Below are 13502 nucleotides of genomic sequence, written 5' to 3' on the forward strand. Positions count from 1 at the left end.
CGGCGAGCCTGCTCCATGACGAGTGTTCTGGCCATTGAGATCCCAAGATTCTTGCCCAACTGACCCGGGGCTACACAACTCTTCGTTTTTAACGTAAGGAACTGCACGTGATTTAAAAAAGAAAAGAACGAATAGCCCTGTCCCCCGGGCCGTCTCGGAAATGCGGTCTGTTAAGAGATCTGATGATGCTTACATTCAATTAAAAGGAAAGGCTTCAGGGCGAGTGAAGGCAGTGTTGGAATTTGAGTGAATGCACATGATCTTCATCCCGTGATCCAGGAGCAAGGCGCTTCAAATCTCTCTCTCTCTCTCGCTGCCTGTCTGCCACCAGTCTTCAGCCATGGCTTCCCCCCGTTTAGAAACCTTTTGCTGCCCCACCAGGGATCCAGCCACCGATTTTGTGTTGGGCTTCCAGCCTGTCTTTTTTAATGCCATCTGTCTCGCTAGCGCCAGTCTGGGTCTGATTGGCACGCTCGTCCAGGTCTTGCCAAAAAGGAGACTGGGTTACCGCAGATTCAGCCAGTACCCGCTGCAGAAACCTTCAGCATCCTCTAGGATCCTGCTGATTATCAGTATCTGTGACATTCTAGGCTGCATAGGTAGGTGACTTAGCACTTTAAAAAAAAAAGTTTTAAGCGATATAAAATCTTACATTTGTATTATTGACTAATGCCCACAGTAGTTTATTCTGAATTGCAAATATGTATTGCTGCTTATTTTGAAATGTTCAGGCAGTGAGTTTGCAAAATGTCTTTGTAACAACTTGGGTTTGAAATGTACTGAAAAGCAAAATACTGCAGTTGCTGGAAATCTGAAACAGAAAATGCTGCAAACACTAAGCAACTGGGGTGGCATCTGTGGAGAGTACAGACAAGATGGGGTTGCTTTTAACTTGGAAGGGCAGGGGTGGGAGGGAAATCCCCGCGGAGAGTTGAACGTGAAGCCCAGGCCATTTAACGAGGGTGACCATATTTTCGAAACCGAATCTGGGGACACGCACACTGGGAGCACAGCAAAGTAGCCAGGGCGGAACATGTAGGTTGCGCAGTGAAGCGCGGCAGCATTTTTTAGCAGCCTATATTTTAACAGTTGCACAGATACACTACAAATAGAAAACAAATGTGCATCTAATTACCGCGGATGTGACTCTCAATGTTGAAGCACATTCAGACACTGTTTATAAATATAGAATAACACTGTTCAGGAACATCGGTTTCTCATACCCACTGTCTTACGGCCTATTCAGAAAATAGCTTTCTTCACATCACTGCCCAAGTCATTTATTTCCCTCCCTCCTTGATAACGCTCCATGAAATTCCTCTTTGACCAAATATTTCATCACTCCTCCGATATCACCTTCTTTGACTTGGTGTCCATTTTTTTTATTATACTTCTGTGAACGACCTTGAGATCTGGGGGTGTGGGAGGGGGCGGAAGCTCAGTGTTTGGGGTAGATGCTGGCAGGGACTGGTTGGGCTGAATGGCCAGTTTCCATGTTGTATTTCAATGTAACGAGCAGGTTCCCCATTCCCCGCACGGGAACTCCCTGGAAACATTATTGAGTTCTGGGAAAGGTCCCGTATAGGAAATGCGGAACCGCACTTACCTTTCCCGGCCGGCCTTCTGTTTCCAGTGCTGACTAGCCAACCCGACTTTCCAAAAGAAAAGAAAGACTTGCATTTATATAGCGCCTTTCATGACCACCGGACGTCCCAAAGCACTTTACAGCCAATGAAGTACTTTTTGAATTGTGGTCACTGTTGTAATGTAGGAAACGCGGCAGCCAATTTGCGCACAGCAAGACCCCGCAAACAGCAATGTGATAATGACCAGATAATCTGTTTTAGTGATGGTGATTGAGGAATAAACATTGGCCAGGACACCGGGGAGAACTCCCCTGCTCTTCTTTGAAATAATACCATGGTGTGGCGGTACCACCGGTTGTCCCTTACATTGAGATATACATAATTCCCTTTAACTTACCTTTAAATGTATCTGTGACTGCACTCGGGCTTCATTCCTGTATTCTGCATGATGACATCATGACGTCAGAGCTTGGAACCTTCTGGCATTAGAGCTCGGAAACTTCTAGTCAGTCCTCGTGGCATCCCCGCTGGGGAAAGACCTACACCACGGTGCGCCTACAGTCAGCCATCTTACCTGCTACCTTACCTGTTGTATTTAACCTGTTCCTGTAAATAAACAACTTATTTATAGTTCGTCGAAGTCGAACTCGATTTATTTAGTGGCGATGCACACGAATCGCTACATTGGTGACCCAACGACGTGAGTACGGGAGCTCATCAATTCCAACACTACAATTGGTGAACCCGTATCCATGAACGATTTTCACGGTAGCAACGCGCACCTGAACCTCGTCTTCCCACAAGATGACCAACGCACAACCGATGAACAACCATGGAACAGCAACCGCCTATCACCGATTCCTCCAAAGGCGACCCCGTCTTTGCGAACGTATTCGCAAGGTAAGTGCAGCCTGGAGCAGATCCCGTTTGACACGGACAAAACTCAACCGGACCCCGTTTTTTTGTGAGCAATTTTCACAAAAGAAGCACGCCATGGAAGCACCAGCCGTTTTGCTGTTGCTGCCGCAATCCAGGGAGCCACAGTCTCCCTCGTGCTTTATAAAGGTAGAAGCCCCCTTCGACGAGAACATCGATGTGGCGCCGACCACTTACTTGCTTACGGTCCCCATACTCGTCTTTCCTACCGCCACACGGATCGTCTGCCTCTACATCCAAAGCAACAGCAAGTATACATCTCTCCAAGCGCGGGGTACAGCATGTTCGGGCCCACAAAATCGGAGCGCGCCCTGCGGGGATACCATGAGGACTCACCCCCATGAAACACGAGGATGCACTCATTGCGCAGGAGGACCCATCCCTCGCGAACCACGAGGACCTATCCCTCGTGAAAAACGATGACTCCTTCTCTGCCGACGATGCACCAGCCCTTCAGCCTGCTGGTTGTGTTACCTACTACACGATTCGGCGTGAACAAAAAGCGTGCCGCCCTCCCGGCTGTGTTCTCCTAAATCTACAACAGTTACAAGTGTTGCCGCCCTCCAGGCAGAGTTGACCCCTCCTGAAAGGTCCTGAAAGGACCGTTGCCGCCCTTTCTCCAGTTTTCCCTTTAACAAATGCAAACCTCTACTGACGCTGCACACATCGAGGACGGGGCCAACGGGCATCCTGCGGCCGCGATCAGCCATGTGAAAGTTGCTGGCTTCACCGATCACTGATCAACGCAGCAACTCTTCACCCTCTGTTGTGTTGACGTCGTAGCACTATGGCATGCACCATTCAGCGTGTTCCAGCCTCCTGAAGGTTTCGCTCACCTGTCGGCGAGTTCACCGACCTCGCCAGTCAAGTCCTTCTGGATCGCCCGTCGGCGTTCCTGCAGATTTCGTCAGAACAAGGACTTGTTCCAACATTAACAGAGTCATCGCCCGCATCCGCTTGACTTGCCCGTCACTCTGACAAGGCCTGCTGTTTCGCACGTTTCCATGTTCCTTCGCCTGACGGATACACTTTATTCGCCACGACGCGCGTAAGGATCCGCTCACGAGCAGCATCTTCAGACCTCGCCTACCAAGTCGAGACAGCACGACTACCGTGACCACCAGCTCGTCAGACCATCTCATCCTTGGACTTTCGTTAAAGCGAATTCTGGGGGGGCCTATGTGGCGGTACCACCGGTTGTCCCTTACATTGAGATACATAATTCCCTTTAACTTACCTTTAAATGTATCTGTTACTGCACTCAGGCTTCATTCCTGTACTCTGCGTGATGACGTCATGATGTCAGAGCTTGGAACCTGCTGGCAGTTGAGCTCAGAACCTGCTAGCAGTTGAGCTCGGAAACTTCTAGTCAGTCCTCGTGGCGTCCCCGCTGGGGAAAGACCTACACCACGGTGCTCCTACAGTCAGCCATCTTACCTGCTACCTTACCTGTTGTATTTAACCTGTTCCTGTAAATAAACAACTTATTTATAGTTCATCGAAGTCGGGAGTCGATTATTTAGTGGCGATGCACACGAATCGCTACAATGGCATCTTTTCTGTCCACCTGAGAGAGCAGATGGCCTCGGTTTAACGTCTCATCCAAAAGACGGCACCTCCAGCAGTGGAGCACTCACTCAGCACTGCACTGGAGTGTCAGCCTAGATTTATGTGTTCGAGTGGGACTTGAACCCACAAGCTTCTGACTCCGAGGCAAGAGTGCTACCAACTGAGCCACTAAAACTGACTGGCTGCCCCACTGTCTATTCCCAGCGGTGACTGACCGATTTCCCCCCTTTCCAAAACTGACCGACCGAGCCCCCTTTCCAAAACTGACCGACAGACACCCCGCCTCCCCACTTTCCAAAACTGACTGGCGACCCGTCATCTATTCCCAGCACTGACTGACTGACCCACCATCCATTTGTTTCTCCCTCGGCCTCCGTGATGCACCCCACAACCCGACCTCTAAAGCTGCTCCCGATGGCGTGTGTTACCAGGCCGGCGTGTCAGTGCCCCTCTCTACCCTTCAGCATCACTCACCCCAACTGCCTCATCGTCAGAAGCCGCCTGAGGCTCGGCATCGTGGCACTGTCCAGGAAGGAGCCGAATTACAGCCTCGTGAGGCAGCGACTGTCCTCAGGCTTGCGGTCCATGGACTCATTTACTTGGTTCCAGCCACAGGGAGTCGGGTGGTCTGCCAGTTCCAAGGATCTAGGCCAAGACTTTTATTCAATGGCCGGTGTTTCTGCTTCAGTCCTTCGAGGCGGTAGTGGGTTTGCCACATCGCTTCGCTAATTTCCCCGTTATTTTTGTCGTGCTTTATATTTACCCACTGGGGGGAAATGGGAAAGCCCGCCCATTGAGGGGCGGCCCTGGGGCGAACCTGCATCGACCAATGAGATGTGTTGCCTGTCCTGGGGCACCGGCTCACACAAACAACACCATCATCGCACCTCCCGCGCAAACACACCCATCCCATTGGCCAGCCCTCTCCTCCCCACCCTGTCCTTTCATTAGTCCAAACCGAAGCCAATCTGGTCAAAGCAATTCAGCAGACAACAAACGGCGATCCGCCCTTTCATTGGTCTGTCACTGCCAATGGGCAGAGAATCTGTCAATCAACAGTGGGCCCTGTTGATTGGTCCGTCCCTGAGTGCAGGCGCGGATTTACGCGAGCTGCAATTAGGATGAATGGCGCTCATTCAATTAAAATGGCAGCTAGTGTATTCGAGGTTGAGTTTCATGAACCAGGGACACTTCTGGGGATATTGTTTGACCAGGGACACAGTTCTCATCTGGGGACTGTCCCTGGGAAACGGGGACGTATGGTCACCCTAATTTTAACTCTCTCTGGCCTCATTGTCATTTGGGCCACTTGAAACCGGCAGTTGGGACCAGGAATCTCAATATAAGCCAGAGGCTGCCGTGGTCTCCAGGTAACAGTCTCCGGCATAAAGTTAGTGCTGGGTTTGGGGGGGTGTGGGGGGGGGTTGAAAGGAGATGCTGACGCTAAGAAAGAAAAAGAAAGACTTCCATTTATATAGCGCCTTTAAAGTGCTTTACAGCCAATGAAGTACTTTTTGGAGTCTAGTCACTGTTGTAATGTGGGAAACGCAGCAGCCAATTTGCACACAGCAAGCTCCCACCAACAGCAATGTGATACTGTCCAGATAAACTGTTTTTGTTCTGTGGATTGAGGGATAAATATTGGCCAGGACACCGGGGATATCTCCCCTGCTAGAAGGGAGAGGCCCGAGGACTCCATGCAGGGCCTGGGTGAGAATTCCTGCTCCTCCTGGTTTAGAAGGAATCGTCAGAATAGTTAAATAAGAATACTGGCCGCTCTCACCATGGTCTTACTATCAAGTTTGGTCCCATGCAAGCCTCCAAATTTCAGAGTTATAATTGCATCACATGGCAACGACAGCACCAGGCCACAACCTTTGAATATAAAGTAGGCCCCCTGCCTGGGTGGCCTTCTCATTACCTGTTTTGAGGTGAGTTACAATGGAGGGCATAAGAACATAAGAAATAGGAGCAGGAGTAGGCCAATTGGCCCCTCGAGCCTGCTCCGCCATTCAATAAGATCATGGCTGATCTGATCCTAACCGCCAATCCACTATGACAGGACTATCTCCTGAATCTAACAGAATTAGACACACGAAACAGGAGCAGGATCAGGCTACACGGCCCCTGGGCCCGCTCCGCTACCCACAGGGCCATGACCGATCCGAACCTAGACTCATGTCCAAATTCCTGCCCGCTCCCCGTAACCCTTAATTCCCTTTTCTTCTAGGAAACTGTCTATTTCTGTCTTAAATTTATGTAATGATGTAGCTTCGACAGCTTTTTGGGGCAGCATATTCCATGGACCTACCACCCTCTGAGTGAAGTAGTTCCTCCTCATCTCAGTTTTGAAAGAGCAGCCCCTTATTCTAAGACTATGCCCCCTAGTTCTAGTTTCACCCATCATCTGGAACATCCTCCCTGCATCCACCCGATCCAACCCCTTCACAATCTTATATGTTTCAATAAGGTCGCCTCTCATTCTTCTGAACTCCAATGAGTAGAGTCCCAATCTACTCAACCTCTCCTCATATGTCCATCCCCTCATCCCCGGGATTAACCGAGTGAACCTTCTTTGTACTGACTCGAGAGCAAGTATGTCTTTTCTTAAGTATGGACACCAAAACTGTATGCAGTATTCCAGGTGCGGTCTCACCAATACCTTGTACAACTGAAGCAATACCTCCCTATTTTTATATTCTATCCCCCTAGCAATGAAAGCCAACATTCCATTGGCCGCCTTAATCACTTGCTGCACCTGCATACTAACCTTTTGAGTTTCGTGCACCAGGACCCCCAGATCCCTTTGTACTTCAGTACTTTCCAGTTTCTTGCCATTAAGATAATAACTTGCTCTACGATTTTTCCTGCCAAAGTGCATAACCTCACACTTTCCAGTATTGTATTCCATCTGCCAAATCTCTGCCCACTTACTTAGCCTATCTATGTCCCCTTGCAGGTTTTTTATGTCCTCCTCACTCACTACTTTCCCTCCCATCTTAGTATCATCTGCAAACTTTGATATGTTACACTCGGTCCCCTCCTCCAAATTGTTAATATAGATTGTAAAGAGTTGGGGACCCAGCACTGACCCCTGCGGAACACCACTAGTTACTGATTGCCAGTCTGAGAATGAACCATTTATCCCAACTCTCTGCCTTCTGTTAGATAGCCAATCCTCTATCCATGCCAGAATATTACCCCCAATCCTGTGATGTTTTATCTTAAGCAATAATCTTTTGTGTGGCACCTTGTCAAATGCCTTTTGGAAGTCCAAATACACTAAGTCCACTGGTTCACCTTTATCCACCCTATATGTTACTTCCTCAAAGAACTCCAGCAAATTTGTCAAACATGACTTCCCCTTCATAAAACCATGCTGACTTTGTCCTATTAAATTATGATTATCCAAATGTCCTGTTACTGTCTCCTTAATAATGGACTCCAAAATTTTACCTACCACAGATGTTAGGCTAACCGGTCTATAGTTTCCAGCCTTCTGTCTACTGTCCTTTTTAAAGAAGGGTGTTACATTAGCAGTTTTCCAGTTTGCTGAGTCCAGGGAGTTTTGGAAGATTATTACCAATGCATCCACAATCCCTACCGCCACTTCCCTCAAGACCCTAGGATGTAAGCCATCAGGTCCAGGCGATTTATCCGCCTTGAGTCCCATTATTTTACCGAGTACCACTTCCTTAGTGATTTTGATCGTGTTTATCTCCTCCCCCCCCTATAGCCCCCTGCTTGTCCAGTGTTGGGATATTCCTGGTGTCCTCTACCGTAAAGACTGATACAAAATATTCATTCAGTGTTTTTGCCATCTCCATATTTCCCACCATTAATTTCCCGGTCTCATCCTCTAAGGGACCAACATTTACTTTAGCCACCCTTTTTCTTTTTATATAACTATAAAAACTCTTACTATCTGTTTTTATATTTTTTGCTAATTTACTTTCATAATCTATCTTCCCTTTCTTAATCAATCTTTTTGTTATTTTTTGCAGTCTTTTAAAGTTTTCCCAATCCTCTATCCTCCCACTAGATTTGGCTACCTTATATGCCCTTGCTTTTAGTCGAATACTATCCTTAATTTCTTTACTTAGCCACGGATGGCTGTCTTTTCTTTTACACCCTTTTTTTCTCAGTGGAATATACTTTTTTTGGAAGTTGTATAATAACTCCTTAAATGTACACCACTGATCATGTATCGTCTTACCCTTTAATCTATTTTCCCAATCCACTTTACTCAATTCCGCTCTCATACCTTCATAGTCTCCTTTATTCAAGCTTAGCACGCTTGTTTGAGATACAACCTCCTCACCCTCTAATTGAATATGGAATTCAACCATGTTATGGTCACTCATTCCAAGGGGATCCTTTACTAGGACATTTTTAATTAATCCTGCCTCGTTACACAGGACCAGATCTAAGGTTGCTTGCCCCCTGGTCGGTTCAGTTACATACTGCTCAAGAAACCCATCCCTAATACACTCAATGAACTCATCCTCAAGGCAGCCCTGCCCAATTTGATTTGTCCAATTAATATGATAGTTAAAATCCCCCATAATTATAGATGTTCCCTTATTACAAGCCTCAACTATTTCCTGATTGATACTCCGTCCAACCGAGTTGCGACTGTTCGGGGGCCTATAGACTACGCCCACTGGTGTTTTTTTCCCCTTATTATTCCTTATCTCCACCCAAACTGTTTCATTATCCTGATCTTTTGACCCAATATCATTTCTCTGTATTACAGTGATTCCTTCCTTTATTAACATAGCCACCCCACCTCCCCTTCCTTCCTGCCTGTCCTTCCTGATTGTTAAATAACCTGGTATGTTTAATTCCCAGGCATTGTCACCCTGCAGCCATGTTTCTGTAATGGCCACAAGATCATACCCATATGTAGCTATTTGTGCCATTAACTCGTCTATTTTGTTACGAATGCTACGTGCATTCAGATAGAGAACTTTCAAAAGTGTTTTGTGACACTTAGTTCCTGCTTTTGCCCTTTTTATTACTTTACCTTTTACTCCATACCTTCTGCCCCTTCCTGACACGCTCTGGTTTTTAATTCCCCACTGCTACCTAAGTCTATGACCTTCTCTGTTGTCATTTTTATTATTTGTTCTCTAGGAACCTCCCCCCGACTAGTTAGTTTAAAGCCCTCTCTACAGCCCTAGTTATATGATCCGCCAGGACTCTAGTCCCAGCACTGGCCAAGTGAAGCCCGTCCCAACGGAACAGCTCCCTCCTGCCCCAGTACTGGTGCCAGTGTCCCAGGAAGCAAAACCCATTTCTCCCACACCAGTCTTTGAGCCACGCATTTAACTCTCTTATTTTATTTGTCCTAGCCAAATTCGCTCGTGGCTCAGGTAATAATCCAGAGATTATTACCCTTGAGGTTCTGTTTTTTAATTTGACCCCTAGCTGCTCATACTCCTTTTAACAGAACCGGCTTCCTAGTCCTATCTACATCGTTTGTACCAACATGGACCACGACGACTGGATCCACCCCCTCCCACTGCAAGTTTCTTTCCGGCCAATATCATTTGCAGGTGGGAATGAGTCAGGAATAGGGCTGTCAACCCTCCGGGATTGGCCCGGAGTCTCCAGGAATTGATGATTAATCTCCAGGACACTGCAGTGAGCAGCCCAGAAGAAAAATCATGGCATTAAATAAAATTGAGTTTCTTTCATTTTCTTTGAACACTTCTGTTTACTAGATATAGAAATATTGGAGTTGCGGGGGGAAAAGAGGCTGTTCGACTGACAGTCAAGAATGATCAAATTGGGTAATGGAACAGTCTTTTTGCTTTCCAATGGGCGTGGGAAGGCACTGTGCCGTGAGGATGGGCATTTTAAGAGACCAGTGACGAGCGTGGGGGCGGGGCAGTGGGAGGCAGGAGGTCATGTGATGAAACCTCCAGTAATATATTCAACCAAGGTTGGCATCCCTAATCAGGAATGCAGGACAAACCACCATTATCAATGATCTGCTCGCCACTGAGTTGAAATCTTACCCCAATGATTCGGTTATAGTCGCTTCCTCAGAAACGGAAGATGTTACAGATGAACAGCATTAAAAAAAAAAAAAAAAATCTACCCCCACAATTCCCAAATATCCCACACCTGGGCCGTGATTTTGCCAGCGGAGGTGGGTTCGCTGCTCGGCGGGTTCCGGTCCCGCTGCCGCTTTCAGCCGCACTTCGATAAGGATTTTGAGTTAACTGGGCCAATCGGTGGGTTCGGGTCTGCTGCTCGCCTCTGCTGACGTCTTCGATTCAGCTGCATTTAAGGGGCCCATGCAGCCTTTAGGTTTTATTCACCTTCTGATGCTTCTCGGTGGTATTGTTAGTGAGACGACTGCTGCAAGAACCAAGGCCTTTCCCCGCTTTGATGATGACTCCCTCCATGCTCTTGTGGAGGGAGTAAGAGGGCACAAGGAGGTTCGGTTTTCCTCCAATGGATGGAGGAAGCCTCCTCAGCAAACCAAGGCAGCCTGGCTGCAAATTGCTGAGGAGGTGAGTGCCAGGTCTTTGTGCTCATGCACCTGGGTTCAGTACAGGAAAAGGTTCAATGGCCTGCTACGCACAGCAAAAGTGAGTATAATTACCTTCATTCTGCTCCCCATCTCTTATCACCAGCACTCTGCATTGTCAACCTACTCCTGCACAATTTACCCTTGCATCCCTGGCACCCTTAACCATCCCTCTCTATGTACAGAATCACTTCACCATTCTACTATCCACCCCTCACACTCACTCTCACTGTTATGCAATGACAACAACTAACAACGCACAGGGATGGCCCTTGGTATTGGCACCTCACTCCATCTTTGTCTCCCTCTAAGCATCTATGCTATGGATTCTCTACACTCATTCCAACATTCTCGCTCAAACTCCACTTGTGTCACTCATTGTAGGAAAAGAAAGCCCACAATAAGAGGGAGAGGAGGAGGACAGGAGGAGGGCCACCTTCCATGGCACATTTAACCAACGCTGAGGAGGCTACTCTCGACATCGTCGGTGGTGCAGAGAAGCTGGAAGTGGGGGACGGAGAGACGGGCACAGTAGAGCAAGCTGGTGACAGAATAGACGGGCGCAGTAGAGCAAGCTGGTGACAAAATAGATTTGCAACCCTCTCATTTAGATTTCATGAGTGACTGATCTGGCATCTGATGTTCATACAGATTGAGTTCTGATCATCTGCACAAGAGGTTGTGTCTGCTACGTAAATATCACATCTCTAACTCATGCCTTTATTCCCCCACAGGACCATCGAGTGCCCCCCTCCCCACTGTCAAGGAGGAAGAGCAGGAGGACTCCTCAGAGGAACCTGCAGCCTCTGAGCGAGCAGCGTCAGCAGAAATGAGCGCACCTAGCACCAGCACAGATACGCACACCTTGGTGGGTCCTTTGTGAGATAGATTAGTGTTGTCACCTGGTGTATCACAGCTCACAAGTGAGCATCAGCTGAGGGTGGAGACAGGGACAGCAGTGCAGAATCCTCGTCAGAGGGCGTTGGACGCTCCTAGCTCTGCTCGGCTGCATGTGGACGCTGTGCCTCTGGGGCCATCCAGAAAGAGAGCGGTGCTGGAACCTCTGACATGGTTTGCAACCACGGTAACTGCGAGCGTGCAGAGAATGGAGGATTCAAACATGAGCAATGCCGTGGTGCTTGCAATGGCAGTGTAGGTGCCGCCATGGAAAGGATGGCAACCTCCATGGAGGACATAAATCGCCAGACACAGCAGAACATGGTAACACTTCTAAATAGATTTTGCTATCCTTCTAAATAGATGGTCATCTATGGAGGATAGAAAGACAACTATTGAGGAGAGAACCCAAAGGTGCAAGGACGTCCTTGTTATGAGGAATGTCCGCACAGAAATGGGTCCTCATGGCCCCACTCATGTGCAGCAAGGTGCACCCAGCTACTTGCTAGCAGTGAAGTGCGGGTGACCCATGAGAGGGATGTTGGTGGTCAACAACAAGGAAGTGTGGGCTCCTCTCCAAGTGCGCTCACTCCCATGCCACTGCGGAGCCCTTGGTCAGAGCCCCACCAGATTCCTCACCCAACCGAGATGGCCGTCTCAGCCCCTGCACAGCCGCAGAAGGAGCAGACTGTTGCTGAGCCTGTTATGTATTGTGTGTTCTCCTCCCACCTGTGGTGGCGCTGTTACAGGAGATAAATGGTTGGGTATTCTCTCGGTTAAGTTTAGCTCTCTTTGTTCGGAACTTGCCAGAACTTCCTTTCCTTCCAATAAAGCACTTCATGTTTGAATCTCTGAGTTCTGAGTCCTAAATTTTGTCTAGGTAGAAAGGTACCGACACAACAAGTGGCAACGAGGAGCGGATGAACCTGCATACATTACGGGTGCAGTGAGTAAACAGAAAATTTAATTTGAAACATGAGATGGCTGCTATATTAGGAAACATCGGTGATTTTGATGAAAATATGGAGCGCATATACGGAACGTTTTGATTATTTTGCATTGGCGAATGCGGTGGCAAATGAAAAGGTCGTGCCTACCTTTTTGAGTGTAATCGGGCCGAAGACTTTCAATTTACTTCGCAGCCTTGTGCAGCCAGATAAGCCAGGAACTAAAACATATAAGCAACTAGTGGAAATTCTTGGAGCACATTTTTCACCAAAACCTCTGGTTATTGCTGAGAGATTTAGATTTCACAAACAGAATCAAGAGGAGGGGGAATCAGTGACGATGTTTATTGCTGCTTTAAAAAGGTTGTCGGAACACTGCCAGTTCAAGGAGGTGCTGAATGACACCATTAGAGACAGACTTGTGTGTGGTCTGCAAAATGCAGCCACACTGAAGCACCTTCTTACGGAGGACAACCTTACTCTTGAAAAGGCCATTGAAGTTAGTGTCTCCATGGAGATGGCGGAAAAGGAGGCTCACCAGTTGAGTTCAACAGGGAGAGTTCACAAGGTGTCGTCTGAGCCTAAAGGTGCGCGGAACGGCACATGTTACCGTTGTGGGAAAACGGGCCATCACGCTAATGACTGCTGGTGTACGGAGCTGGAATGCCGAAATTGTGGCAAAAAGGGTCACATTGAACGCGCCTGTAGAGGTAAAAAAAGAACAGACAGAGCTGGGAAGCATGGAAGCAAAATGTCTGTATTTGGACAAGAGAGGAAAAAGAGTGTTCATTCAGTGCAGTATGATGGAACAAGCAAAACAGAGGGGAGCGACACCTCTGAGGAGGAAGAGGTGCATATACTGATGGTTGCAGGTGGTTCAAATGGCTACTGGGTGTCACCACTGATGGAGGGACAATCAGTGCGGATGGAGGTGGACACAGGCGCGGCTGTGTCCCTTGTTTCAGACACTGTCTACAACAAAATGCTAAAGCATCTTACCCTTCAGCCAACAAACATTGTGCTAAA

The 13502-nt window shown here is 47.9% G+C and overlaps 1 protein-coding gene across 1 annotated transcript in view; it reads left to right on the forward strand.

Annotated features, from left to right (window-relative positions):
* gpr143 (G protein-coupled receptor 143) overlaps positions 1-13502 on the forward strand; it is an 82184-nt gene continuing 68682 nt past the window's right edge. Inside the window, exon 1 of the mRNA XM_085999448.1 lies at positions 1-599. Within this exon, the coding sequence (XP_085855574.1) occupies positions 341-599 (259 nt within the window). The 5' untranslated portion in view covers positions 1-340. The remainder of the gene's footprint in view (positions 600-13502) is intronic.

Source organism: Somniosus microcephalus, chromosome 10 (assembly GCF_052327205.1).
Source record: "Somniosus microcephalus isolate GS21.2 chromosome 10, FLI_Smic_1.0, whole genome shotgun sequence".
NCBI classification, from domain to species: Eukaryota; Metazoa; Chordata; class Chondrichthyes; order Squaliformes; family Somniosidae; genus Somniosus; species Somniosus microcephalus.